Genomic DNA, 27,140 nt, shown 5'->3' on the forward strand with positions numbered 1-27,140 from the left:
CTGGCTCCAAAAGCATCCCCAAACCATTTGTGGATGAATATGTCACAGAAATGTCATGATGTTTCCCCTAACATAGGACAATAAAAAATCTACAGCAGCAATTGAGTAGGCAGTCATTTGCCCTAGAACAGCCTTCTTCATTGAAAAATTTAGATTAGTAAAGGGAAATCCAGATTAGATTACAGTAAGTCTGTAATTAAGTTAGCTCACTGAGCTTGAAGGTTTGTTTTCAGATGTTTCATCACCATACTAGGTAACATTATCAGTGAGTGTCTCTGGTGAAGCGCTGGTGGTATGGTGACAAAACATCTGAAAACAAGCTTAGCGAGCTAATTTACATACTTATCATTAACCGGAGCTACAAATTTTCTCAAAAATCGCTGTAAATCTGTATCATACTTTACAATCCAGAACAGTGCAAGGAAGTCTTGTTGTTTTGATCAATTTCCATGGATATCACAATAGATACAGGCTGAAGTTATCGCTTGTTGTCAATGTTGCTAACCTTGGAGGAAAGCATCAGACAGATTGCAGAGTCATTCAGATACATGGGTGTATATTTTCCACTGTTTTCTATTACTAGTCAGAAAAATCAGCCAGAGAATAAAAATTGGAAACTAGCAGATGGACTCTTCACTGAGCGACATGACCCCCCTGCCTGTTATAGTCCAATCTGCAGCATATTGCATCACAAATATTAGCAAACAGAGGAAAATACATTATGTCGAGATTGGTATGTTTTTCTCCTGATGTTGGATCTTTGCTCTTCATTTCTGTAGGGCGCATCTGAAGAACAACAAAACTTATAATGACACAGATATTGTAATAAGCATTTGAAGCCACAGAAGCCTAAGTATGCCCCGTACTGCCTTTTCCTCCAGGAACAGCCCACATTATATTTCTTTTTAAACAGCTTCCTATAAGGTAAACATATTTAAGATGTCTAAAAAATAGCAATCATTGGTATGCACTCAGCCATACTCACATTCTTTCATCTGAGCAGACCTATATGCCACTGTGATTTTAAGTACCTTTTTAAAAAAACAATCAGGAAGCATAACCCTTCTGGCTGATGTTCACACGTTATAAACTGGATGGGACTAACAAGGAAAAGGATCTCCAAGCATTACAATGTATTAAACATCATGTGCTTTTTGAGCCAATGTTAGGAGAGTTCACCCAAGAATGGATTATGAGGCAGCACGTTACCTCAATGAGTCTCGTAGATTGTACATTGCTTAAATTCCAAAATGGTCAATTTTAAAAAACATCTTTTTTTTTCTTTTTAACACATTCCAGAAGTGGCATGGCACCTACTGCCACTGACTATCTCCTCTCTGAAATCTGTGCTTCATTCTCATCCTTGACTAAACACAGTTGCTTGGTCTTTCTTGGTATGGTACAACATCCTCACTTTGCATTTCCAAATAAGGCCTCAAGGTTCATGCCAGTTCAGCCACACTGCATTTCCACAGAAAATGTCTCTCTGCTGCATCAGCATTTGTGTTTCTGCAGTTTAATTTTCTTTTAACCAGATTATTTTCTTGAATAAGAATAAATGAAAAATGAAGCTTAACTTCAAAAGCAGTAATCATATAAATCATTTAACTAAAACTTCCCCCCTTATTCTAATCCCAGTTGGAACTTCATGTGGATTTACAGGTTAACTCATGTCATACACAAATTGCCCCCAACAGAACCATTCTGCGACATTTTACTTTGAATAACACATTGCCAATCTACCTGTCCTTGAGAAAGTGGAAAACTGAGCATTATGTCTCTCTTCCACTGGTACCCATCCTCCTAACACTTCCCAGCTTGCTTTAGGTAAGCAATGGCTTCATCACACAAGTAGGAACAGGAATTTCCCATTTTCAAACATTTGAGAAGGTAAGCGGTCTTCTTGAACTGATTCAGACCCTGTGCAATGTCGGCACATCTACATTGTTGTTACAGCAAGTTCCAGAATTTTGACTCAGCAACATTGTAGGTATTAGAGCTAACTACCAGATTAAAATGGCTTCTGCTTGTTAGCTTAAACTTTTTGTGAAATTGGGAAATACCTGGATCTTTATCTTCTCATTCAGTGATCCAGTATTCAAGACGTGCTCTCAACAAAATCACCACCTGCATGTTCCCCTCCAAGTCACACACCAGTCTGACTTGGAACTCAACTACAATATCTTCACCTCTTATTAGGCAAAATCCTAGAATTCCTAGCCTAGCACCATTGTGGGCATATTTAAAGCGCATAGATTATGGTTCGAGATGACAGCTAACCACATTCTCAAGGGTAGTTAGGATTGGCAATAAATGCTGGCCTCACAAATGATGTTTATGCCCAATCAATGATTAATTTAAAAAAGGTTAGTTTTATGTAGGCCCTGGTTTAACTTTCCAGCTCTTTTGATGTCTTCTTGTTTGATTTATGGTAGAAATATGCCACAAAGGCTATGGATTTTCATCCTCAGTGATGCTGCTCATCGTGAATAAGCAATTTAACTGTAGATTCCTGAAACAACTTGTCTGTTTCTGAAATGCCCAATCGCCATGAGTGCTGCTGAAAGTACTGTATCTCACACCAGCAGACGCATCACGTTTAATGCAGGATGAAGAAGATATACTGAGGGAAAATGGAGGAGCGAGATACATACACTGTACGGGTGGTTTACTGTACTGTGTTGCAGCCTGATAAGAAAGGTAATCTCTCTCAGTTCCTCAACCATTTCATAACACCCCTTCAATTATTATTAAGTATTATCCAAGCACTTGAGGAGTTTAATAAATTACATTATAGGTTAATTTTATTGACATGAACTTAACACTAGTTTTAAAATTATTTTAGGAGGACAGGTACTATTGATATACTTTAATACAGGGTAGGAACTTTGAACAGTTTGTAATACCTGATGAACACATTTCAAAAAAATCAATTAGACTCCAGCTGCTCCATGTTCGACATCACAACCAACAGACCAAAATTCCTTGTCTCAAGTCAGGTAGGGACATTCAATTCAAATTTAGCTTTCTTTATTTCACAGCATTTTATGCCACAGAAGGAAGGCACTCAGCCTTTGGTGCTTCTCCTAGCTTTATGAAAGAACATAAGACAGGAATAGGAATTGTTCTGGGAGAAAGTAAGTCCTGCAGATGCTGGAGATCAGAGCTGAAAATGTGTTGCTGAAAAAGCGCAGCAGGTCAGGCAGCATCCAAGGAGCAGGAGAATCGATGTTTCGGGCATGAGCCCTTCTTTAGGAATGAGGCCACGTGCTCCCACGAGGAGGTTGAACAGTTCATCCACTTTACCAACACCTTCCACCCCGACCTCAAATTACCTGGACCGTCTCAGACTCCTCGCTCCCCTTCCTAGACCTCTCCATTTCTATCTTGGGCGACCAAATCAACACGGACATTTACTATAAACCGGCCGACTCCCACAGTTACCTAGACTACACCTCCTCCCACCCTGCCCCCTGTAAAAACGCCATCCCATTTTCCCAATTCCTTCATCTCCACCGCATCTGCTCCCAGGAGGACCAGTTCCAATACTGAACAACCCAGATGGCCTCCTTCTTCAAAGACCGCAATTTCCCCCCAGACGTGATCGACGATGCTCTCCACTGCATCTCCTCCACTTCCCGCCTCTCCGCCCTTGAGCCCCGCTCCTCCAATCGCCAGTAGGACAGAACCCCACTGGTCCTCACCTACCACCCCACCAACCTCCATATACATCGTATCATCCGCTGTCATTTCCGCCACCTCCAAACGGACCCCACCACCAGGGATATATTTCCCTCCCCTCCCCTATCAGCGTTCCGAAAAGACCACTCCCTCCGTGACTCCCTCGTCAGGTCCACACACCCCCACCAACCCAACCTCCACTCCTGGCACCTCCCCCTGCAACCGCAAGAAATGCAAAACTTGCACCCACACCTCCCCCCCTTACTTCCCTCCAAGGCCCCAAGGAATCCTTCCATATCCGCCACAAATTCACCTGCACCTCCACACACATCATTTACTGCATCTGCTGCACCCGATGTGGCCTCCTCTATATTGGGGAGACAGGCCGCCTATTTACGGAACGTTTCAGAGAACACCTCTGGGACACCCAACCAACCAACCCAACCACCCTGTGGCTCAACACTTCAACTCCCCCTCCCACTCCACTAAGGACATGCAGGTCCTTGGCCTCCTCCATCGCCAGATCATGGCAACACGACGACTGAAGGAAGAGCACCTCATCTTCCGCCCAGGAATCCTCCAACCACAAGGGATGAACACAGATTTCTCCAGTTTCCTCATTTCCCCTTCGCCCCACCTTGTCTCAGTCCCAACCCTCGAACTCAGCACCACCTTCCTAATCTGCAATCTTCTTCTTGACCTCTCCGCCCCCACCCCCACTCTGGCCTATCACCCTGACCTTAACCTCCTTCCACCTATCGCATTTCCAACACCCCTCCCCCAAGTCCCTCCTCCCTACCTTTTAGCCTGCTTGGCACACTTTTCTCATTCCTGAAGAAGGGCTCATGCCCAAAACGTCGATTCTCCTGCTCCTTGGATGCTGCCTGACCTGCTGCGCTTTTCCAGCAACACATTTTCAGCATTCATTTGTCCTACCATTCACATAGATAATGTATGACTTAATTCCCACTTTGTGTAAGCAGTAAGAGCTATCCACTTAATCCTGTCACCTTATCTTTTCCATATGTTTATCCACTTTTATTCTTCAAACTATTATGAATTCTGCTTACACCGTTGTTTCTAGCAGGTCCAAACTGTTGTATCAACATATATTTTTACATACATCTTGTAGTCCCGGCGCAATGAATTGTGCTGTGGTAAAGGTCTAACTTTCTTTCACATAGCTTACCAGAAATTACTCCCATTCTTATGGCTTGTCATTGGTTTATGTTAGAAGGATAGTTTGGACATGTTATGAATGCACCATCATTGGCTATCAGATCTTGGGATGGGACTTAGACTCAGACCTTTTGGGTCAGAGGCAAGAAGGTGCTACATTGTGTTACCTCCATCAGCAAGACTTCAACACACACTTTATCAAATAACTTTTGTAAATCCAGATAGACTAGATTCTCTGCATTTTCTTCATCAGTAGATCACATTACTTCCTCAAAAAAAAGTCAGAAACCTTTCCTTTTACCTTAATGAATCACTGGTTCTTCTACTGTCCTACCAATTTTTGCCCCTCAATCAACATGACTAAAAAATATAATTTGTCATTATCACACCAATGTCTCTGGGGGCTTCACTGCACCACATTTTCTATATAATAAGGTAAACAGTGCCAGAAGCACTTCATTGACTTTACCATTAGAAAGATAGCACAGAAGACCACCCGCAAGCTCCCTATCAGGCTCCATACAATCCTGATTGGAACGATACTGCCAGTCGTTATCTGTCGCTGGGTCACTATCCTGGCACTGTGGGTATCCTCACCTCCCCAGGTTGCAGCAAATCAAAAAGGCAGCTCAACATCAGTTTCTCAAAGGCAAGTAGAGATTATCTAAACACCTATCTTGCACACATAATGTATTTTAACAGTAATACCATAAATTCCCGTTTCTTTACTACAATAAACGTACTCTATGAATACTCACACTCACCTCCTGAAAAACTTACGTAAACTGTTACATAAAGTTTCACTCTTTGAGACAGTGCGCAGGCGCATCCTGAACCACCTGACTCTCTGTAGATCCCATAGACCGTATTCCAATGACGTCAGAGCGCAGGCGCCGTGGCCGCCATTATCCCCGTCCCTGCAGCAACTGCAGGATGATGAAAATGAGACTGACCACATCTGGCAGTGTTTTGTATCACCACTGTCTCTATATCAACAAAGAACTGTAGCATCCACTTTCTAGCTGCACCATCAGCCGTGTGACTGGGAGAACGACGCAGCGAATGAGAGGCTCATCCATTATCCTGCTGAAATTAACCTCGGTTCACCGGCGGGAAGAGTGACTGCATCGGTTTATTGGATGAAACGAATTCTTAAGTATCGCCTTGAATTTGTTACGCACGTTGATTCGCAAGTTTTAATTTGTTTTTAAAAGTGTGTTTTTAAATTAAACTTTCAGGACATATTTTGATACCTTTTTGGACTTTAACCAATGTCGCGAGATTGTCAATAAAGTTATTGTGAGACTGACAAGATGGCGCTCTCCATGTGGTGAAGTCTTGGTGATTCAATGTGAGGAATCTGATAGTGTTTTTATTGTTGTTACAGCCTGTAGCAAAGAGACTGGATTAAATCTAAGGTCATCGTGACTTCTCTTCACTACAATAACTCGAACAGGTAATTCCAGTTTAACTTTCCACACATGCTGCCTGTGAATGTTTCCTTTTTTTTATTGAACATTTGCCAGGACCCTTAGCTTTGTCAAATTGCAAGCTTTCCCTTTGGTCGTTCTGTTGCAAGGAGCATCTGGATTAACCTGCAATTTAAATCGTTTCTTTATGCGGTTTCTTCTTTAGTTTCGGCACCCTTCCTCTCCTCAAATCCCCCACCGCCAAAAAAGGCCTGAGGCTGATACGGTAGATAACGAGAACAAGTCGAATAGTCAAAGCAGGCAAGAGCTTGGTATATAACGAGGTAAGATTAATAAATTTAAACTGTATTTATTTCAAAGCAAACGGTCTGAGAGGTAAGGCAGATGAATTTAGGGCATGGTTAGGAACATAGCAGTGTGCCAGAAGGATTGGTGCTGGGTCCACTGACCATTTATATAGGTGGTTTTGACTTGAATATATGCATTTTGTTAATAAGTTTGCAAATTACACCAAAATAGGTGGTGTCGTGGACAGTGAAGTACGGTATCTCAGAGTTACAACTGGAGATCAGTTGGGCCAGTGGGCTAAAGAGTGGCAGATGGAATTTAGTTTAGATAAATGTGAAGTGTTGTGTTCTGGAAAGGCAAGCCAGGGTGGGACATATATAGTTAATTGTAGGGCCCTGGGGAATGCTGCTGAACCATAGGACCTAGTGGTGCAGGTGCATAGGTCACCCCTCAGCCTCCGACACTCCTGAAGAAGGGCTCATGCCTGAAATGTCGATTCTCCAGCTCCTTGGATGCTGCCTGACCTGCTGTGCTTTTCCAGCAACACATTTTCAGCTCTGATCTCCAGCATCTGCAGTCCTCACTTTCTCCGTGCAGGTGCATAGTTCCTGGAAAGTAGAATCAGAGGAAGACAGGAGTGAAGAAGGTATTTAGCATGCTTGCCTTCATTTTTCAGAGCATTGAGTATAGGAGTTGTATAGGAGTATACTTTTAGAATACAGCATATAGGAAGGATGTTGTTAAATTTGAGAAGGTGCAGAAAAGATTTACAAAGATATTGCCAGGACTGGACGCTGAGAGCTATAGGGAGAGGCTGAATAGGCTGGGGCCTTTTTTCCCTGGAGTGTCGGAGGCTGAGGGGTGACCTTACAGAGGTTTATAAAATCATGAAGAGCATGGATAGGGGGAATAGTCTTGATTTAAAGGTAGTCATTCTCACCTCACCTCACCTCTGGAACTTTGTTCTCTTTTCATATCTGGACCAATATTGTATTAAGATTAGGAGCTGAGTGTTCTGTTGGACACCAAGCTTGGCATCAGTAAGTAGGTATCTGCTTTTGTCAATGCTGCTTGATGGCTCCAAAAAACCCAAAGAACTGCAGATGCTGGAAATCAGTAACAACAACAAAAATTGCTGGGCAAACTCAGCATCAGTGGAGAGAAAGTTCTTCAGAAGTAATTTTACTTTCTCTCTGCAGAAAATACCAACTTGCTGAGTTATCCTAGCAATTTCTCTTTTTTATTTCTACTGGATGGCTCTATAAATAACTCCTTCAATTACTTTGCAAACGACCGAGAATAGACTGGAGTGGTATTTGGCTGATTGGATTTGACCTGCATTTTGGATAGGAGTTAACCAATTTTTCCACATTTACAGATGCTACTGTTGTATCTGTACTGGAACAGCTTGGCTAGAGTTACTGCACACAACTGCTGGAATATTGTGAGGGCCCATAGCCTTTGCACTAACCGTTTCTTGATGCCACGTGGACTGAATTGAATTGGTTAAAAACTGATGTGTGCTGCTGAGGATTTCAGGAGAAGGCCAAGCTGAAACATCTATTTGTGGCTGAAGGTGTATACAAATAGCGAGTTTTGAGAAGATTTATAGCTCAGGTTGAGGTTCTGGATGTAGGTTTGCTCGCTGAGCTGGAAGGTTCATTTTCAGACGTTTCGTCACCATACACGGTAACATCTTCAATGAGCCTCCGGACGAAGCATTGCTGATGATTCATGCTTTCTACTTATATGTTTGGGTTTCTTTGGGTTGATGATGTCATTTCATGTTCTTTTTCTCAGGGAGTGGTAGATGGGCTCTAACTTGATGTGTTTGTTGATAGAGTTCCGGTTGGAATGCTATGCTTCTAGGAATTCTCGTGCATGTCTCTGTTTGGCTTGTCCTAGGATGGGTGTGTTATCCCCGTCGAAGTGGTGTCCTTCATCATCTGTATGTAAGGATATTAGTGAGAGAGGATCATGTCATTTTGTGGTTAGTTGATGTTCATGTATCCTGGTGGCTAGTTTCCTGCCTGTTTGTCCACTATAGTGTCTGTTACCTTGCATGGTATTTTGTAAATGACATTAGTTTTGCTTGTTGTCTGTACAGGGTCTTTCAAGTTCATTAGCTGCTGTTTTAGTGTGTTGATGGGTTTGTGGGCTACCATGATGCCAAGGGATCTGAGTAATCTGGCAGTCATTTCAGAGATGTCTTTGATGTAGGGGAGAGTGGCTAGGGTTTCTGGATGTGTTTTGCCCAAACAAGCAGACAGAACACGTCCTGAAACCCTAGCCACTCTCCCCTATATCAAAGACATCTCTGAAATGACTGCCAGACTATTCAGATCCCTTGGCATCATGGGAGCCCACAAACCCACCAACACACTGAAATAGCAGCTAATGAACTTGAAAGACCCTATACAGACAACAAGCAAAACTAATGTCATTTACAAAATACCTTGTAAGGACTGTAACAACACTATAGTGGACAAACAGCAGGAAACCAGCCACCAGGATACATAAACCTCAACTAGCCACAAAATGACATGACCCCCTCTCACTAATATCCTCGTGGCATTCCAACCAGAACACAATCAACAAATACATTGACTTGGACCCAATTTACCATCCCCTGAGAAAAAGAACAGGAAATTGACATCACCAACCCAAATATATAAGTAGAAAGCAGGAATCATCAGTAGTGCTTCATCCAGAGACTCACTGAAGATGTTACCTCGTGTGGTGACAAAACATTTGAAAATGAACCTTCAAGCTCATTGAGCAAACCTACATTCAGATGCATGCAAATATTTCAGTCTTATATTTTGCATTGAGGTACTAGACCCTCCCACCTCCCAATCATTGGGGATTGGATATTTGCAGAGTCTTCCCCCAGTGAGTTATTTAACTATACACTACCATTCATGACTGGATGAGGCAGGAATGCAGAGTTTAAATTGAATTTGTTGGTTGTGGGATCACTGTCTACTATGTGTTACTTCTCTGTTTTGCATGTAAGAAGTCCTGTGTTGTACCTTCACTGGTTTGACACATCATCTATAGGTACACCTGGTGCTGCTCCAGGCAAGCCTTCCTGCACTACTTGGTTGACCAATTGTTGATCTTCTGGTTTGTTGGTAATGCTAGAGTCAGTTATATGCTGTTTTATGAGGTTACAAATTGTGGGCGAATACAAAGTCAGCATGATATTCAACGTGACTACAACAAAGCAAACTGTTCCTGCTTATTCCACTGGATCTGTCTGAGCCTTTGGCACAGTTGATCACATCACCCAGCTTCAGTGCCTTTTCACTGTCATCCAGCTGAATGGGGCTGCTCTCTTGATGATTTTATTATCTATCTAACCATAGTTAAACTCATGGCTTCTCTTCTCATTCCCATATCTTCTTCTTTTGTGCCCCATAACAATCTGTCTGCTTTTACGTGAAGTTTTTGGAAAGCACAGTAAATTTTCACAAGTATACTGACAACACCCAACTCTACCTCACTGCCATCTCTCTCAATTCTTCCATTGTTGCTAAATTGTCATAGAACATAGAACTGTACAGCACAGGAAAGGAACATTTGGCCCATGATGTGCTGAATATGATGTCAAACTAAACTGATCCCTTTGCCTATTCTTGGTCCATATCCTTTCATTCCTTGCAAATTCATATGCTTATCTAAATATCCCTTAAACATCCTGATCATATCTGCTGCTACTACCACCCCACTAGCATGTTTCAGACTCCTCCCACTCTGTGTTTCAAAAATAAACCTGCCCCTCACATCTCCTTTTGAACTTTCTCCCTTCCACCTTAAATGCATGCCACCTGGGATTATACATTTCAACTCTGGGGAGGAAGATTCTGACCCTATCTATGCATCTCATAATTTAAACTTCTAACAAATCTTCCCTCAGTCTCTGCCGCTCCAGAGAAACTGTACTAAATGAGGAGAAATTCTGTCTAGTAAATATTGGGAAGGCTGAAGCCATTTACTTTGGTCCTAGCTGCAAATATGGGATCCCAGATACTGACTCCATTTATGTCCCTGGCAACTATCTGAGATTAGAGTGCTGTGTTTCGACCTTTGGTATCATGTTTGACCCCAAGATGAGTTTCCAAACACATACCCGTGCTGTCACTAAAAACCACTTTTTTTTTCTCTCCCAGAATATCACTCAATTTTGCCATGGCCTTAGTTCACCTGCTGTTGAATACCTTATTCATGTTTTTGTTATCTCCAGATGTGACCAACCTGCTGACTGGTCTCAAATTCTACGTGGTGTAAATTTAAGGTCATTTAAACAATCTTGCCGATGTCTCTGTCCTGACCAGCATCGAGTCCCAATCCCTATCAAGCCTATTAATGCTGACCCACACTGTCTCTCAGTCAAAGTTTTGATTTGAAAACTTTCAGCTGATCCATCACCTCTTTCTTCCCTATCTCTGAAATCTCATTCAACTTTACAACCCTCTGAGGTACAGGTGCACCTCTAATTTTGGCTTTTTGAGTCCCTTCAATTTTTAACTGCTGCATGATTGGAGGCCATATTTTTCAGTTGCTTGGACTCTCAAAGCTAGAATTCCCTTCCTACACACATTAGCCTGTCTACCTTTTTCTTCCCTCCTCTTAAGATGCTTCTTAAAGCCTATCTTTTTGACTGAACTTTTGGTTATCTGACCGAGTGTCTATCCCTATGTTGCCCAATGCGGCAATTTGTTCAGTAATGTTACTGTGAAATTGCATTAAAGGTAGTGCATACATGTAAGTTGTTGTTCATACACTGGTGCTAACATACATCCTCTGCAGAGGGCACTGTTTGACTGAAAGTCGAAGTGTAACATCAGTATGAGACTGATTTGTCTTACTAATTTGGAGTATTCCCTTGGCAGACCTTCTGTACCACGCTTCCAGCAGTGTATTAGCAGGAACAGCATAACAGATGCTAAATTAAAGGTTGACATCGCTTGAAATGGATATATTGGATTTAAATCACTTTCAAACTGTGTGCCATTGCAAAACAGATCAGTACTAATTAACAGATTGACCGCCTAACCACTGGACTTCTCTGCAGCTTTTATTTGTCTGCATGTTTACCTATTTTTATTGTCTCTCGTCTCTCTCTTCCAGTTCCCGCCCCCCCCCCCCCCCCCCCACCCCAACTCTCATCACACACCCCACCATCTCCACTTCTGAAACCAGAGAGTCTGCTATGAACTATTTGAGCATTTGACTAACCATATTCACACCTTCTTTATGATCATGTTTCTGTGTATAATCATTTAGTAGTCATTTAGAGAACACCGAGCGGAGAATTCACCACAAAGGTATACAGGAAAGCCACACACACAGACCAAGTCCTGAACTACGAAAGCAACCACTCCAACACACACGAAAGAAGTTGCATCAAGACACTGTTCAAAAGGGCTACAACACACTGCAGTACACCAGAACTGCAAAGAGGAAGAAGAACACCTATACAATGTATTTGCCAAAAACGGATACCCCCACAATTTCATCAACAGTTGCCTCAGGGAAAGACAACGGAATGAGGACATGCCGCAATCCAAAGGACTAGCCACTTTACCATACATCAAGAGCATTTCTGAACTGACAGCCAGACTACTATGACCACTAGGACTCATAGCAGCACACAAACCAACAGCCACTCTCAGACAACAACTCACCAGGACAAAGGACCCGATACCCAGCATGAGCAAAACCAACGTAGTGTACAAAATCCCATGCAAGGACTGCACAAAACACTACATAGGACAAACAGGAAGACAGCTAATGATCCGCATCCATGAACTCCAACTAGCCACGAAATGACACGACCAGCTATCCTTAGTAGCTACACACGCAGATGACAAGCAACAAGAGTTTGACTGGGACAACACTACTATTATAGGACAAGCCAAACCGAGAACAGCCAGGGAATTCCTAGAGGCATGGCACTCATCCACTGATTCAATCAACAAGCACATCGACCTGGACCCAATATACCGGCCACTACAGCGGACAGCTGGAACTGACAACCGGAAGCAGCAGATTCAAACCACCATAGATGCCGGAGGAAAGATCACAGGAGGCTCCCAAGCACTGAGGATGTCACCTAGACAGGGGACGAAACGTCTGCAACACAAATTCCCAGCTCGGTGAACAGAACCACAACAATGAGCACCTGAGCTACAAATCTTCGCACAAGCTTTGAATTTAGTAGTAAAGAACTTGAGTAGTGCTTATAAAAGAAAACATTTTGTCAACACTGAAATCCATACACCACATTGCTAATTTGTGTGATAGCCAGCACATTTCTTGGCTTGATGGTAGTATACTATTAGTGGTGAGCACCACTTGTGTTACTATTGGGTAGTAGCAGTGAGAAACTGCAAGTTTCACCTGTTGCTCAACTTACGGTATACCTTGCCCTTCAGGACCAACAGTGCCCATATTAGGGCTGTTCGTAAATTTGAGCAATACACAGTGAGAAATTGTCAGATCAGAATAACAATTATCTGGTAAGATGGTTTTGATGCCATCCTATTTCAGCATCAGTAAACAAATGGCTCACACCTTATTTGAGGCTTCTTGGGAGGGCAGTCTTTTAGCACATAAAACAATAGGAATCTCAGTGTGCACATTGACCAGTGACAGGATGCCTGTGGTAAGCTGTAGTAGAGAATCTCTGACCGATTTCTCAACTTTACATAGAGGAAAAGGAACTCCTTTGACTGTGTTCCATTTTTGGATTTTGATTTCTTTTCCAGATACAGTCTTTCCCTGCAGTCAAAACTCACTCTAAACCTGAAGAAAACCAGTTAGCCTTTCCTTGAGCTTGTTGTCAGCTATGACTTTCAGTTGTTATATCAGAAACCTTTGACAACTGAACCAGCTACCATGTGACACTTGCAAACCAGTGGAAGCATTTGGAAAAAGGACACCAGAAAGAACCGGTTGGATCAGCTAGAACTAACTCAACAGAATTTGTGGACATAGACAACTGAACTGTTGATTTTCCATAGTGTTATGTGCTGATAGTTCATATAGGTTGGGTTAATGTTAGTTGCCTTTTCTCTTAAATAGGCTTCATCCTGTGCTCCAATTGTTGGATGCAGCTGCATTTTCAAATCAACAATCATATCAGTGCTTTATTCTAAGCCTTTGGAAAAAGGAAGCCAAAAAGAATCTGTTGGATCAGCTAGAATTAACTCAATAGAATTTATGGACGTAGACAACTGAACTGTGGATTTTCCATCCGAGTTTAGCGTTTTAATTAATAGTGCTATGTGCTGTTAGTTCAGAGTTGATGGTAGTTGGCTTTTCCCCAGGGTGGGGGATTTCAAGGTAAGAGGGCATGCTTGTAAGGTGGAAGGAGCAAGATTCAAAAAGGCAAATATTTTACACAGAAGATGGTTCACCTGTGGAAGTGGTGGATGAGGCTACAATTACAACGTTTAAAAGACATTTGGATAGTTACAAGAACAGGAAAGGTTTGGAGGGATATGGGCCAGGAGCAGGCAGGTGGTACTACTTTAGTTTGCAATTATGTTCAGCATGGACTTGTTAGACTCAAGGGTCTGTTTCCATGTTGTATGACTCAATAATTGTTTACCTGTGGCTGGAGTCTAATTACTTGTAATAAATATTGATTCTTGTTAAGTACAGAAACCTGTTCTGTGCTTTCTGTTGATGTAAGTTAAAAATCAGGTAAATTGCAGAATATTGTGTACTTATTTTTTTTTTAAATTGTTTGAATCTGGGAATAATGGGACTTGATTTACAGTGTGCTGCGCTAGTGAGGCGTGATGCTGTTGTTAAAAATGAACTTGACTGCTCAAGTAGCTGATTTCTTAAGATCAAGAACGAGTACAACATGAGCTGGCTATATCAGAGTCGACTTGCTAAGCAATCAGTGTTCTCTCATGTAGTATAAATGTTGGTTTTCCCTAAAATTTGATCCTTGCAAAATGACCTGATTAGTGCAAGATAAAATGTTTCTGTGACTGTGATAAAGGTAAACTTTCCCTCATCATCCGTCTCCATCTGTATTCAGCTTTGACACAGTTGACCGTACCATGTTCCTCCAATGCTTCTCCTCCACTATTAAGCTGGTTGTGCTGACTTGGTCCTACCCTCATCTGTCAAATTATAACCAGAGAATTACCTGTGATGGTTTCTCTTCCAGCTTCTCTACCGTAACTTTTAAGTGTGTTCCAAAGATCTTGACCATATGCTATTCCTTTGCATCATCATCATAAACTATCAAATTCAACATTAAAGCTGATGATACTGTCACCAATATCTCAACCTCTTCACTCATGGAGTGTTTCTTGTCCAACATGGATGAGTAGAAATTTTCCAAGAATGAATATTTTACTCATGTTGACAAATGATTTTTTTTCTTTTGGTTCCCACAACATTCTCCATTCCCTAGCTCCTGTCTCCATCCATTCTCAGGACTGGAACCAGACTGTTTGTTTGTGACCTTGAAGGTTTATTTGTTTCAAGATGAGTTTCTAATTACGTATTCAAGTTATCACTAAGTTTGCCTATTTCCACCTCCAGAACATCAGCTGCTTTTTATCAACTGTTGCTGAGATTCTCATCCAAGCCTTTGTTCACTTCTCTGCTTGAATATTCCCACAAGCTCTTGATCTCCCATGTTCTATATTTCCACGAATGTAGGGTCATCCAAAACTATGCTGCCTATGTTTAACCTTCAAAATGTCCCGTTCACCAGTTGGCCCTGTGTTCATTAATATTGGCTCCTGTGTAAGCAGTGCCTCAATTTTAAGCTTTTCATCTTTTGCTTTCAAAGCCCAGTAATATTTTTGTACCTTTTGTACCTCTGTAATCTTGTTCAGCTGCATAACGCATCAAAATCTCTTCACACTTCCAACTCTGCTTTTGTGCATTCTCCGTTTTAATTTTTCCATCAATGGTGACCATAGTTTCAGTTGCTTAGGCCCTAAACTCTGGGATTCACAGACAGGCCTCACTGCCTCTTTACCTTTCTCTCTGCACCTTGTAGGAAGCCACCTTGTAGGTAATCTGATTTAATATCTCCTTCTCTGCAGTGTTCTAAATGTTTCATAATGCTCCTGTGAAATGCCTTGGAATACTTTATTATGCTAAAAGTCCAAATAAGTTCATATTTGTGGTTGCAGAATGGAATTGATACCGGGTTTTTTTTTTGTTTTAATTTGAGTTTCATTACAATTTGATTCCATCCTTTCCTCACTTCATAATGTCCAAGTAATTCCCACCCTGCTGGGTGAATGCAGAGTTGTAGATTGTGGGGATCTGAGCAGATCCTTACATTAAAGGCACTTCTTGGTTGACCCTTCATAGTACGTGTCCAACGGAAATGAACTGCCACTTTTAAACAGCCAGTATTAGTTTTCCTTTTTAGTTCTCTTTACAGGAATATGATAGATTATGTCTGTTCCCAGTGGCATCCTGGCTGTTTCCCAGCTGTAGGATGTGTTGCTGCTTCACACGCGTCTTTAAGATGACTAAAGCAGGAAAGGGCTTGGCTGTCATTTTGGCTAGTGTACTGCTCCATCCCATGTTCATCACAAAGGATCGCTTATTAAGGATATAGATAAGAAATACTAAAGAGACAACTTTGGCATGAGTACATTTGATTCTGTATTTTATACACTGAACATTCTGGGAGTGCCTTTTGTCAGCAATTAGTCTTAACAATGTGTACTTAACAAGACAATATGACATGGCTTGGCGCCAATTAAACTAACAAGATATGTGTTACTATTTCATTGGACTCACCTTTCAATACAGTCAATTCATACAATGAAAGCTATCAGATGTTTTAAGTAATTTATAGGGGAGTGTGGCAAGCTATTGAATGCACTTTTCTGGGTTTAGGTTATGTTTGATATTGATGACCTGTGGATTACGTACCTATTTCACTGTTTTGTAGTTCCTATTCTCAACCCTATCAGAGCGGCTTTTTCTCCTCCTCTGCTGTTTGCATTTGATCATCCTTGCAAGTACATTTTCACTGGTGTCATTTGCAACAGTTTTGTTAACTCCAGTAAAGAGCATCTTTAAAATTTCATTGCAGGTGGTTCATCTCAAGCCATTACATTTTACCAATAAATTGGGTGATGACAACTTGTTGTCTGGCCTGTCTTCTTGAACCAAATGAACAAGGAAATCAAGAACAGCAGTTTTGAAATGTCAGTCTATCTGAAACTCCAGTCTGGCCTAGATCTGAGTACAAGTCTGCAATAGTGGTGGTGGGTGTCAGATACATTGGCTCTGTGGCTGGTTTACAATGCAGAGTGATGTCAACAGTGTGGTTTCAATTCTCATACTGGCTGAGATTACCATTAAGAACTCTCCTTCTCATCCTCTCCCCTCACCTGAACCATGATAACTCTCAGTTTAAACCACCACCAGTCATTTCTCCCCAGTGAGAGAGAATATTCCTATGTTCTGGTAAGACTTTGGTAGCTTTACCTTTATTGTATTCTAACTCACTGCTGCAAATTCTAGTGAGTTCTGGTTAAATATTTTTTGTGGTTTTCTCATGTGTTTTCTAGAGGAAATATTCACAATGGATACCCAGTATTTCCAGAGCTATGATCGATCTCTCTCTCTCTCTCTCTCTCTCTCTCTCTCTCTCTCTCTCTCTCTCTCTCTCTCTCTCTCTCTCTCTCTCTCTCTCTCTCTCTCTCTCTCTCTCTCTCTCTCCCCCCTTTATTAGTATATGAATGTTGGGCTTTGCCTCAGCTCAGCTGGTCTGACTGCTGTTGCAGAATTTATCAAAGATTAAGAACAGAAAATGCCAGGGAGCAGTCAGGTGACCAGGCAGCATCAGTGAAGGGAAAAAGAATAAATGTTTGTTTGAGAAATGAATTTCTCTGATATTGGCTCATACCCCACATTTTGTTCCTTGTGATGTTTGCAAAATACTAACCTTGATATTTTGAATTTTGAATTTTTATGTCCTATCTTAATTTTGAAATCTTTCATACAAATTGGATTGTGTATCAATGTCAGCATGTTTTTATGTGGCTTTCAAACATTTATTCAAAAGAAAAACATTTTTGAATATCTGTAATTGGTTCTGAAGGACATAGTTTTTGTGGAATTGTCTGAGATTGACCTGGTCCTAATTCTGGAAGCTTCCTTTTCGACAATCCCTTGTGATGGGAATTCAGTGCTAACATATTTAACCTTGAGTATGTTTGGAAATCTGAAAGCCAGGCTGCTGTGATTAAAAACTTCCGTATAGTATATTAAATATCATCTGAAATGATATTCCAATGAATCTCTAAACTTCAGCCACTGCTTTAGACTATTTACCATTGTAGGAGTACTGTAGGTCCGCACGAGATTAGAGTGATCAATATCAGATGCTGTCTGCTCAGTTTGTTCATTCAGGCAGTACAACCCAAAGCAGATCTATGTTTTCTAATTATTCAAACTCTCAGAAGATTCACCCACACTTTGTTTAGTAAGCTTAGGGAATAGTCTTGGTTATACCCTTTATCACTACATCACTATACAATATTAACCCATGGCCATCCACAGCCTTTCCCCAACCCACCCTCTCTGGTGGATAAACAAGATCCCAGGGTATGATCTTTGAAGAAAAAAACAGGAGTATTTTCTTGTTATCCTGGCGAGTATTTATACCTTGGTCAGTAACACAAATATTGGTTATCTGCTCATTATCTAATACAGTTGAGGAAACTAAACATAGGCTGGGGAATGCCTTGCAGGACAGTGAGCAGGCATAACCCTGAGTTTCTGGTTTCTTGTCATTTTAAAGTACCATCTTGCTGGCATGCTTACATTCCTGTTCTTACAAAGCAGTTTCAATAGGATTTTGTGATTGGGTAAGAACATACTGCGGAAAGGTGTGAAATTATCCACTTTGATAGGAAGAACAGACATACAGAGTATTTCTTAAGTGGTAAGAGGTTGGAAAGTGTAGAAGTTACTGAAGGATAACATGAAGGTGCATCAGGCAATTAGTGGTATGTTGGACTATATCAAAAAAGGATTTGATTACATGAGTAGCAAAGTCATGCTTCAACTGTATATAACCTTGGTTAGATTGCATCTGGTGTATCATGTGTAGTTTTCGTCCCATTTGCTTATGAAAGATGTTATTACCGTAGAAGGAGTGTGTTGATTTTACGGGTTCGTGATCACAGTTGCCTAATATAGGCAGTTGACAATTTATAAGTAATTTTCTGATAGTTTATTGAGTTGCTAAGAAGCCTTAAATAAGGAAGGTAAGCAACTGTGAAAATGGGGGATGCTTCACTGATACCAGAGGACAAACAGAATGTCGGTGCAGAATGTATCAGTCTTGTCAAATTGGTGAGGCTCTATGGCCAAGGTGTTAGTATTCCTCCTCCTCCTGGTCCATCATCCATTCGTCTGGTGAGGACTTCTTGATGAAGACTGTTCACTGGTGACTTCCGAAAGAAAACTGCTGCTTACCATCTTTGCTTGATGAGAACTTTCCAAGAATAACGTCCCTCTGCCCTGAGTACTTATTTCTACAAGCAAGTTATTTCCTCTGTGTCAATCAATTGTCTGAGCCCTTTTGGACAATGGCCATGGGACAGCCACACGTGACTTCGGATGATCATCATCCCATTGCCTGCCTTCATCAGCTGGTTTGTTTATCATTCTAATACAACGTTTTCTTTGTTTTTGAAAGAAAACACTGATAATAGGGTGTAATTGGCATCAGATGTATTAGTAATGCTAATGCTGGTGTTGTGATCTCTGTTTTCTGTAATGTTATAAAATGAAAGATGGGTAAATGTACCTTTTGATTAAGGTTGACCAGTTTGCAGAAACTATTTTTAGCTCAACATAATGTTACATGGTGAGGTAGACAAAGGGGACAAAAGTCAGGCGAAGGTTCAACACAACTTTGTTGAGTTCTACAACTTCATCAAGGGAAAACAATTTATTTATCAGGCACTATAACTGTACTTTAATTAAACTCTCAAAATGTTCATCGGTCTCATTAGTTAACTGTCTTAAATCTCCTAAACAGTCTTAAATCTACACCAGCTACCTATTTGTGACGTGTTTCCGAGGATTTGCTACACTCTATCTACAGGTTCCTACTCCTGTGTTTGAACTATTTGTCTGAAAAGACTGGTATCAGCTGTTCATTAAGGCTGGGATAAGCTGTTTCTTGGTCTTTGAGGGTTAGCTAATGTTTCAGGATCTGCAGTTGTCAATTTGGGCTTCCCCTCTTGTCCTGGGTGGTCCTTATTCTGTGGGTCATCTCACCAAGATGATTTCTCTAGGTCTGGTCAGTCTGATGTTCACCACGAGGTTCAAGGAGCTGGACATGCTGTGCAGCTTGCTGCCAAGCGAGGGTGCTCTCTGGAAATACTGTTGAAGAAGGTTCAAAAGCATAGAGAGGTGGAGCACCAGGTTGCTCCTCTTATCCCCCATCCTTGTGCAATTCTTGAAGATTCTGTGGCCTGTGTCCAATACTAGCATCGGATGGGAATAGGAAGATCCAATGAGGTGACTGTTTTCCATATTTGAAGGTCACAGAATGTGGTTTTGTATCTTCAACTATCCAGTGCTGTCCTTGTTGTGCTATGCCTCTGGCTTACTACTGAGCTGGGTTCCACCAAGTCTAACAAAGCAGGTTCACTGGAGGTGTATACACTGGTTTGTTCTGACAAAATATGGCCATTACTACCCTGCCAGGTAGTTCCAAGCTGGAACTGCAAGTTGCTTGTCCAAGGCCTGGTTGTATGATTATTATCTGTTCTGACTCTGCAGTCTGCAAATTGCAGAGTCTGGCTAGGTTTCTGCATTGTGAGTTTTTATCCAAAAATATTTCTGTAACAATCCCTGAGGTCATGGGTCATCTGACCATGGTAATTATTTCTTTTGCTTTAATATGCTAGAATTTTGGAATGTTAGGTATTGCTGTAATATCTGTTAAATTAACTCTCATGCTGCATAAATGTAAACAAAGATTCAGCAAACCTTTTTCATGGGATAGCGGGAGAGTTGCGATTCAGTAAACTATACCTGTGTTCTCTAGAATTTCGAAGAATGAGAGATTATCCCATTGAAGCCAATAGATTACTTAAAGGAATAGACAAATTAGATGTGGGTAGGATGTTTCCCCTGGTTGAGGAGTCTACAACCAGTACACCATAACTCAGGAAATGTATATTGGTCCTGGAGTGGGTGCAATGCAGATTCACTAGAATCATAAGTAGTGTTAAAGGGTCAGTAGCATAGAGTAGGCTTACATTTCTTTGCATATATAAGATCTAGGAGTGATTGAATTGAGGTATTGAAGATGTGTTTTAATTTTAACAGCATATGGGATGTAGGCATCACTGGCTGGGTCAGAAATATTGCATGATCTTAATTGGCCTTGAGCTGAGTGAGTTGTTCAGCCATTTCATGGGGGCACTTAAGAGTCAACCATATTGTCATAGAGTCATAGAGATGTACAGCATGGAAACAGACCCTTCGGTCCAACCTGTCCATGCCGACCAGATATCCCAACCCAATCTAGTCCCACCTGCCAGCACCTGGCACATACCCCTCCAAACCCTTCCTATTCATATACCCATCCAAATGCCTCTTAAATGTTGCAATTGTACCAGCCTCCACCACTTCCTCTGGCAGCTCATTCCATACACGTACCACCCTTTGCATGAAAAAGTTGCCGAGAACTCTGTGGGAAGCTAGAGAATTGATTGCTGGGCCTCTTGCTGAGATATTTGTATCATCGATAGTCACAGGTGAGGTGCCGGAATACGTGGTGCCACTATTTAAAGGGCGGTAAAGACAAGGCAGCGAACTATAGACCGGTGAGCCTGACCTCCATGGTGGACAAGTTGTTGGAGGGAATCCTGACGGACAGGATGTACATGTACTTGGAAAGGCAAGGACTGATTAGGGATAGTCAACATGGCTTTGTGCATGGGAAATCATGTCTCGCAAACTTGATTGAGTTTTTGAAGAAGCAAGAAAGCAAATCTTAGCAGGACTTATACACTTAATGGTGTTGCTGAACAAAGAGACCTTGGAGTGCAGGTTCATAGCTCCTTGACAGTGGAGTCGCAGGTAGATAGGATAGTGAAGGCAGCGTTTGGCATGCTTTCCTTTATTAGTCAGAATATTGAGTACAGGGGTTGGGAGGTCATGTTGCGGCTGTACAGGACATTGGTTAGGCCACTGTTGGAATATTGCGTGCAATTCTGGACTCCTTCCTATCTGAAAGATGTTGTGAAACTGGAAAGGGTTCAGAAAAAATTTACAAGAATGTTGCCAGGGTTGGAGGATTTGAGCTACAGGGAGAGGCTGAACAGGCTGGGGATGTTTTCCCTGGAGCGTTGGAGGCTGAGGGGTGACCTTATAGAGGTTTACAAAATTATGATGGGCATGGATAGGATAAATAGGCAAAGTCTTTTTACCTGGGGTCGGGGAGTCTAGGACTAGAGGGCATAGGTTTACGGTGAGAGGGGAAAGATATAAACATTGCTGTCAATCCAGAGTCCTATGTAGGAGAGAACCGGTAAGGACAGGAGATTTGCTTCTCTTAATAACCAATCTGGTTCACTATTGTCCTCCTGATAATTGGTAATGGTTTCTTGGTTAACATTAGTCCAGCTTTTAATTCCACATTTTTAAATTAAGTTCACATTTCACCCTCTGACATAGTGGGATTTGAATCTACATGTTAGCTTGGTTCTGGATTACAGGTCAAGTGACTGAGTTTAAATTAGTTAGTAGAATAGAAGGGGATAAGCTATTTGGTGAGCAAATCAGAACAAAGGCAACATGGTGACTCAGTGCAAGGTGGTATGGTGGCTCAATGGTTAGCACTGCTGCCTGACAGCACCAGGGACCCTGGTTCAATTCCAGCCTTCGGCGACTGTCTGTGTGGAGTTTGCACATTCTCCCCTGTCTGCATGGGTTTCCTTGGGTACTTGGGTTTCCTCCCACAGTCCAAAGATATGTGGGTTAGATGGATTGGCCAGGTTAAATTGCCCTTAGTGTCCACGAATGTGTAGGTTAGATGGGTTGGCTATGGTGGATGCACTGATAGGGGTGTAGGTCTTGGTGGGATGCTCTTTGGAGGGTCGGTGTGGATTCAATGGATGAAATGACCTGCTTACACACTATAGGGATTCTATGATTCTACAATAATTTATATTGGAGCAGTTTGGCCATTTAGGGATGCTATTAAAAAACACTTCATAGCAGATAGTGGGAATTGGAACTTTTTCCTGTGAAAGCTTGCTGAGGAAGGGATCAACTGAAAATGTTGAAGCTGAGATTAATAAATTTTTGAGGGGATTTAGTAAATGGAAGTTAAAATACAGATCAACTGTAACCTAATTAAAAAACAGAACAAACACTGATTTATTTCATTTGTTCATTCTTTCTTTCCCCACATGAGGAAACGTTCACTCTGTATGTAGTTTGTCAATCCCTTTTGGCATTTTATATATCTCAATTAGATGTCCCCTCGTTCTTCTAAAATCCTAAGTTTCCTTTTAGTCATTCATGGGATGAGAGTGTCACTGGCTAGACCACCATTTATTGCCCAGAGGGCAGTTAAGAGTCAACCACATTGCTGTAGGTCTTAAGTCACATGTAGGCCAGACCAAGTAAGGATAGTAAGTTCTTTCCCTAATGGACATTAGTGAACCAGATGGGTTTGTCCTAACAATCTACAATGGATTAGTGGGTCATCGTTAGACACATAATTCCAGGTTTTTTATTGAGTTCAATTTCTACTGTCTGCCATGGCAGAATTAGAACCCAGGTCACCAAAACATTTCCTGGGTCTATGAATTAACAGTCCAGTGATAATACCACTAGACCATTGCCTCCCCTTGAGTTGCTCCATCTCTATCCATGAGACCAGCCTCTCATCTTGGTAATCAATCGAACAAACTTTCTCTGAAATGCCTTCGATGCATTTGCAGCCCTCCTAAGTAAGGGAGCAAAATTGTACGCTGTATTTGAGGTGAGGTCTCACTAATAACCTGTATAGTTGTAGCAGCACTTCCTTACTGTTATCCTCTCTTCCCTTTAGCAATAAATGTCAAAATTCCATTTGCCTTTCTTATTACCTGCATTCTGGTTTCTGCAATTTATGCCCAATCCTTTTGCACCAAAGTTCTTTGAAGTTTCTCTCCATTTAGATAATAAGTTGCCTTGCCATTCCTGTGACCAAAATGGGTAAACTCGCACTTATCCACATTAAACTTGACCTGCAAAATTTTGACCCATCCTAACATATCCATTCCATTTGGAAATTTCTTATTTTTTCATTACATTTTATATTCCCAACTATTTCAGCGTCATCTGCAAATTTAGCAATAGTATTTTCTTTCCCTGCATCCAGTCATCACTATAGATTGAAAATAATTGGAGCCCAAAGATCAAACTCTGTGGCATTCCACTAGTTGTATCTTGCAACAAAAAAAGACCCATTAATCTTGACTTTCGCTACTTTCTGTTGGTTAGCCAATCCTCTATCCAAGTTAATAAACTACCTCTAACTCCGTTACATATTACCTTAGTTTGTAATGTTCTTGCCTCAGTATCAGATATTTGTGCCAAACTAGGGATGCACAAAAGTCTGTGCTCCTGTATACGTTTGAGGGAGCGCCGCACTGTTGGAGATACCATTTTTAAGATGGTACATTAAATTGAGGTGAAACTATTTCATGTCAATTCTGGCCAATCCTTGACTCTCAGTCAATATGGAAACCGATTATCTCTCGTTTCAGGTTTTGGGAGCTTGCAGTGCACAAATAAGCTGCCACATTTCCGACAAAATGAACTTCAAAAAAGTTCAGTGACAATAAAGTGTATTTCAACATATGCTGATAGCTACTATTTAAATCCATATTTATTTCATCTTTAATTTTTGTAAGGATTAGTGAAGGTGAAAATAATCCAGTGTATTCTTTCACTTCTGAAAGGAAATTGAGGTCTTCACTTAATTGCTATGAGGGCAATTAATTGGAAGTCAGTTTTCTTTATAATCACAAAACCATAAGCATTTTGCCTTATTCCACTTCATAATGTATGAAGGACATTCACTATTTAGCATACCTTCTGACATGCAACATATATTGCTCTTGAAGTGCATGGAATAATAAAGGTGGAGAACATGTGAGGAAGCAGTGTCAAGGACAAGGGTAATTTTAAGGGTGTGAAGTTGTTTGAAGTTGTTCTAACTACAGGGTACACACTTTGCTAAATGGCATGTCCAGTTAATCAGATAGTCAGCTACAGTATAATCCATTTCTAGTAGTTACAGGCTATGGGAAATTTGATATAAATATCTGCCAAGTTTAAGGCTTTCATTTTCCAAAAATGGAAATAACTGTTAGTCATAATTTAAGTAACTGACTCTCAGAACTCACTTTAAACTTGAACACCTGCTTCTTTTGCAGTAGAAGCTGCAGTTTGCAATTTAGCCAGTCTAAATGTTTGTCCACTTGATAAGTTACCACACTTTTTTGGACAAAAGTGATGCTTTTAATAAATTGCAGTTTGAAAAAACAATATTTAAACCTAATTGGTCCAATTTCAAGCACAAGGGGACAAAGTAAGTTTTGTGTTTTGACTGATGTTTGTTTTCATTTTACTATTGTTATTCAGAGGATTTGTACTATGCTTTGATTCAGACCAGTTGAGTAAGTGGGCCAGGTCATGGCAGATGCAATATGACATGGTTAAATGTGAAGTTATTCACTTTGGCAGAGGAATGGCAGATTATTTTTTGAAATGGTAATAGGTTGGAAAATGTTGACGTACAAAGGGATCTGGATGTTCTTATAAATCAATCATTGAAAGTTAATAGATAGGTGCAGTAAAAAGTTGAGAAAGTAAATAGTATGTTGCCAGCTTTGCAATTGGACGTGAATATAGCACCAAGGTTGTTTTTCTGCAGCTGGTGAGCTCATACCCAGAGGATTGTGTGCGGTTTGGTCTCGAAGAATTAGGGGGGATGTCATTGTAACTTATAAAACTCCTGACTAGGTTGGACAGACTACATGCAGGGATGATGCTGCACCCAGTTTGTTGGTGGGTTGGGAAATGGGGGTGAGATGGTGCTGCACCTGAAACCAGAGGTCATGGTGGGGAAATTATTTCACTCCGAACCTGGTGACCATGTGGCCTTCTCTACTACAGAAGGCAGTGGAGGCCACGTCACTGAATATATTTGAAAGAAATGGACAGAATTCTGGACACTAATGGCGTCAAGGGGTTTGGGGAGAGAGATGGCATATAGCATTGAAATAAAGACCATCCATGATCATGTTGACTGGAGGAAGAAGCTTGAGGGGCTGATAGTATAATTTCTATAATTCTATGCTTTGTCCTCAGAGGAAAAACTTTAAATATGAAGTGGAACTAAGACGTTGCTACAGATTTAATGTCTATGAAGGAAAACATGAAGCTGCTTGTTTTCTCCCCAAAAGGTAGTTGCTTCTGCCAGAGGGACTAAAAGTGAGTCCTGAACACTGAGTAGGTGGAGGGTTGGATCAGGTTTAAGAGGCAGCCATTAAATTCAGGAACTGGTCCGTTACAGCAAGTAAGCAGGAAAACCTATGGTATATTATGGTTTATTATAAAGGGAATTGAATGCAAGAATAGGGAGGTTGTGCTTCATTTATAAAAATATTAGTAAGGACACTCTATCTGGAGTATTGTGGACCATACTGGACACACTGTACTGTAAAGGAAGGATGTTAATGCATTGGAAGCAGTTCAGAGAAGATTTGCCAGATTAATACCGGAAATGAGCAGGTTGCCTTATGAATAAAGGCTAGATAGGCTAGGCCTGTATCCTGTGAAATTTCAGTCAGAGCTGACTTAATTGAATCATGTATGAACCTGAGGCGACTTGAGTGGGTGGATCTGGAAAGGATGTTTAGTCTTGTGGGAAAATCTAGAACTAGGGATCAAAGTTTAAAAGTCAGATGTCATTCATTTAAGTCATAGATGAAGAAACTTTTTTTTTTCTCTCTGAGGGTCATTGGTCTTTGAATTCCCTTTCTCTAAAGATGGTGGATGCATCTTTAAATATTTTCAAGGCAAAGATAGATTCTTAATTATCAGAATACAGAAAGGTAGAGTTGAGATTAAAATCAGATCAACCATGGTCTTATTGAATGTTGGAACAGGGTTGAATAGTCAAGTGCCTCACTCTCGTTCCTATGTATGGTTCTTGGAGCTGCTAGTCCAAGTAATATTTTTGAAATACATGCACAAGGATACCCAGATTTTGTAGTGTTAATATTAGAAAGGAGGCTGAAGTGTGAATCTGCAATTCTATAAATCAGGTCACTGAGCTCCTCAAACCTGCTCTGCCACTCAATAAGATCATGGCAGATTGGATTGTAAACTCAAATCCGTCTTCCCACCTAACCCTTATAATTTTCCACCCTTTTGCTTAACATGAATCTATCCACTTCTGCCTTGGAAACTATTCAAGGACTCTGCTTTTACTATCTTTTCAGGGACAGCCTTCCAAACACACAC

The 27,140-nt window shown here is 41.1% G+C and overlaps 2 protein-coding genes across 8 annotated transcripts in view; one reads left to right on the forward strand and one right to left on the reverse strand.

Moving 5' to 3' along the window:
- Positions 1-5,710, reverse strand: part of blvra (biliverdin reductase A) — a 50,972-nt gene extending 45,262 nt beyond the window's left edge. Inside the window, exon 1 of one of the 4 annotated variants that reach the window (XM_072575673.1) lies at positions 5,625-5,710. Coding sequence is in view for 1 of the 4 variants with exons in the window: in XM_072575672.1 (XP_072431773.1) it covers positions 5,330-5,332 (3 nt within the window). In the remaining 3 variants the exon portion in view is untranslated. Of the gene's footprint in view, positions 1-5,329; positions 5,453-5,603 lie in introns of those variants that run through there. The other 3 variants (XM_072575674.1, XM_072575675.1, XM_072575672.1) reach the window with 3 other exon arrangements.
- Positions 5,711-5,757: 47 nt separating this feature from the next.
- The window catches only part of coa1 (cytochrome C oxidase assembly factor 1), a 51,586-nt gene continuing 30,203 nt past the window's right edge, over positions 5,758-27,140 (forward strand). The window contains exons 1-3 of one of the 4 annotated variants that reach the window (XM_072575680.1): positions 5,758-6,073; positions 6,248-6,316; positions 6,496-6,613. The gene's annotated coding sequence lies outside the window, so the exon portion shown is untranslated. The other 3 variants (XM_072575678.1, XM_072575677.1, XM_072575681.1) reach the window with 3 other exon arrangements.

The sequence above is a fragment of the Chiloscyllium punctatum genome, chromosome 8 (assembly GCF_047496795.1).
Source record: "Chiloscyllium punctatum isolate Juve2018m chromosome 8, sChiPun1.3, whole genome shotgun sequence".
Taxonomy (NCBI): Eukaryota; Metazoa; Chordata; class Chondrichthyes; order Orectolobiformes; family Hemiscylliidae; genus Chiloscyllium; species Chiloscyllium punctatum.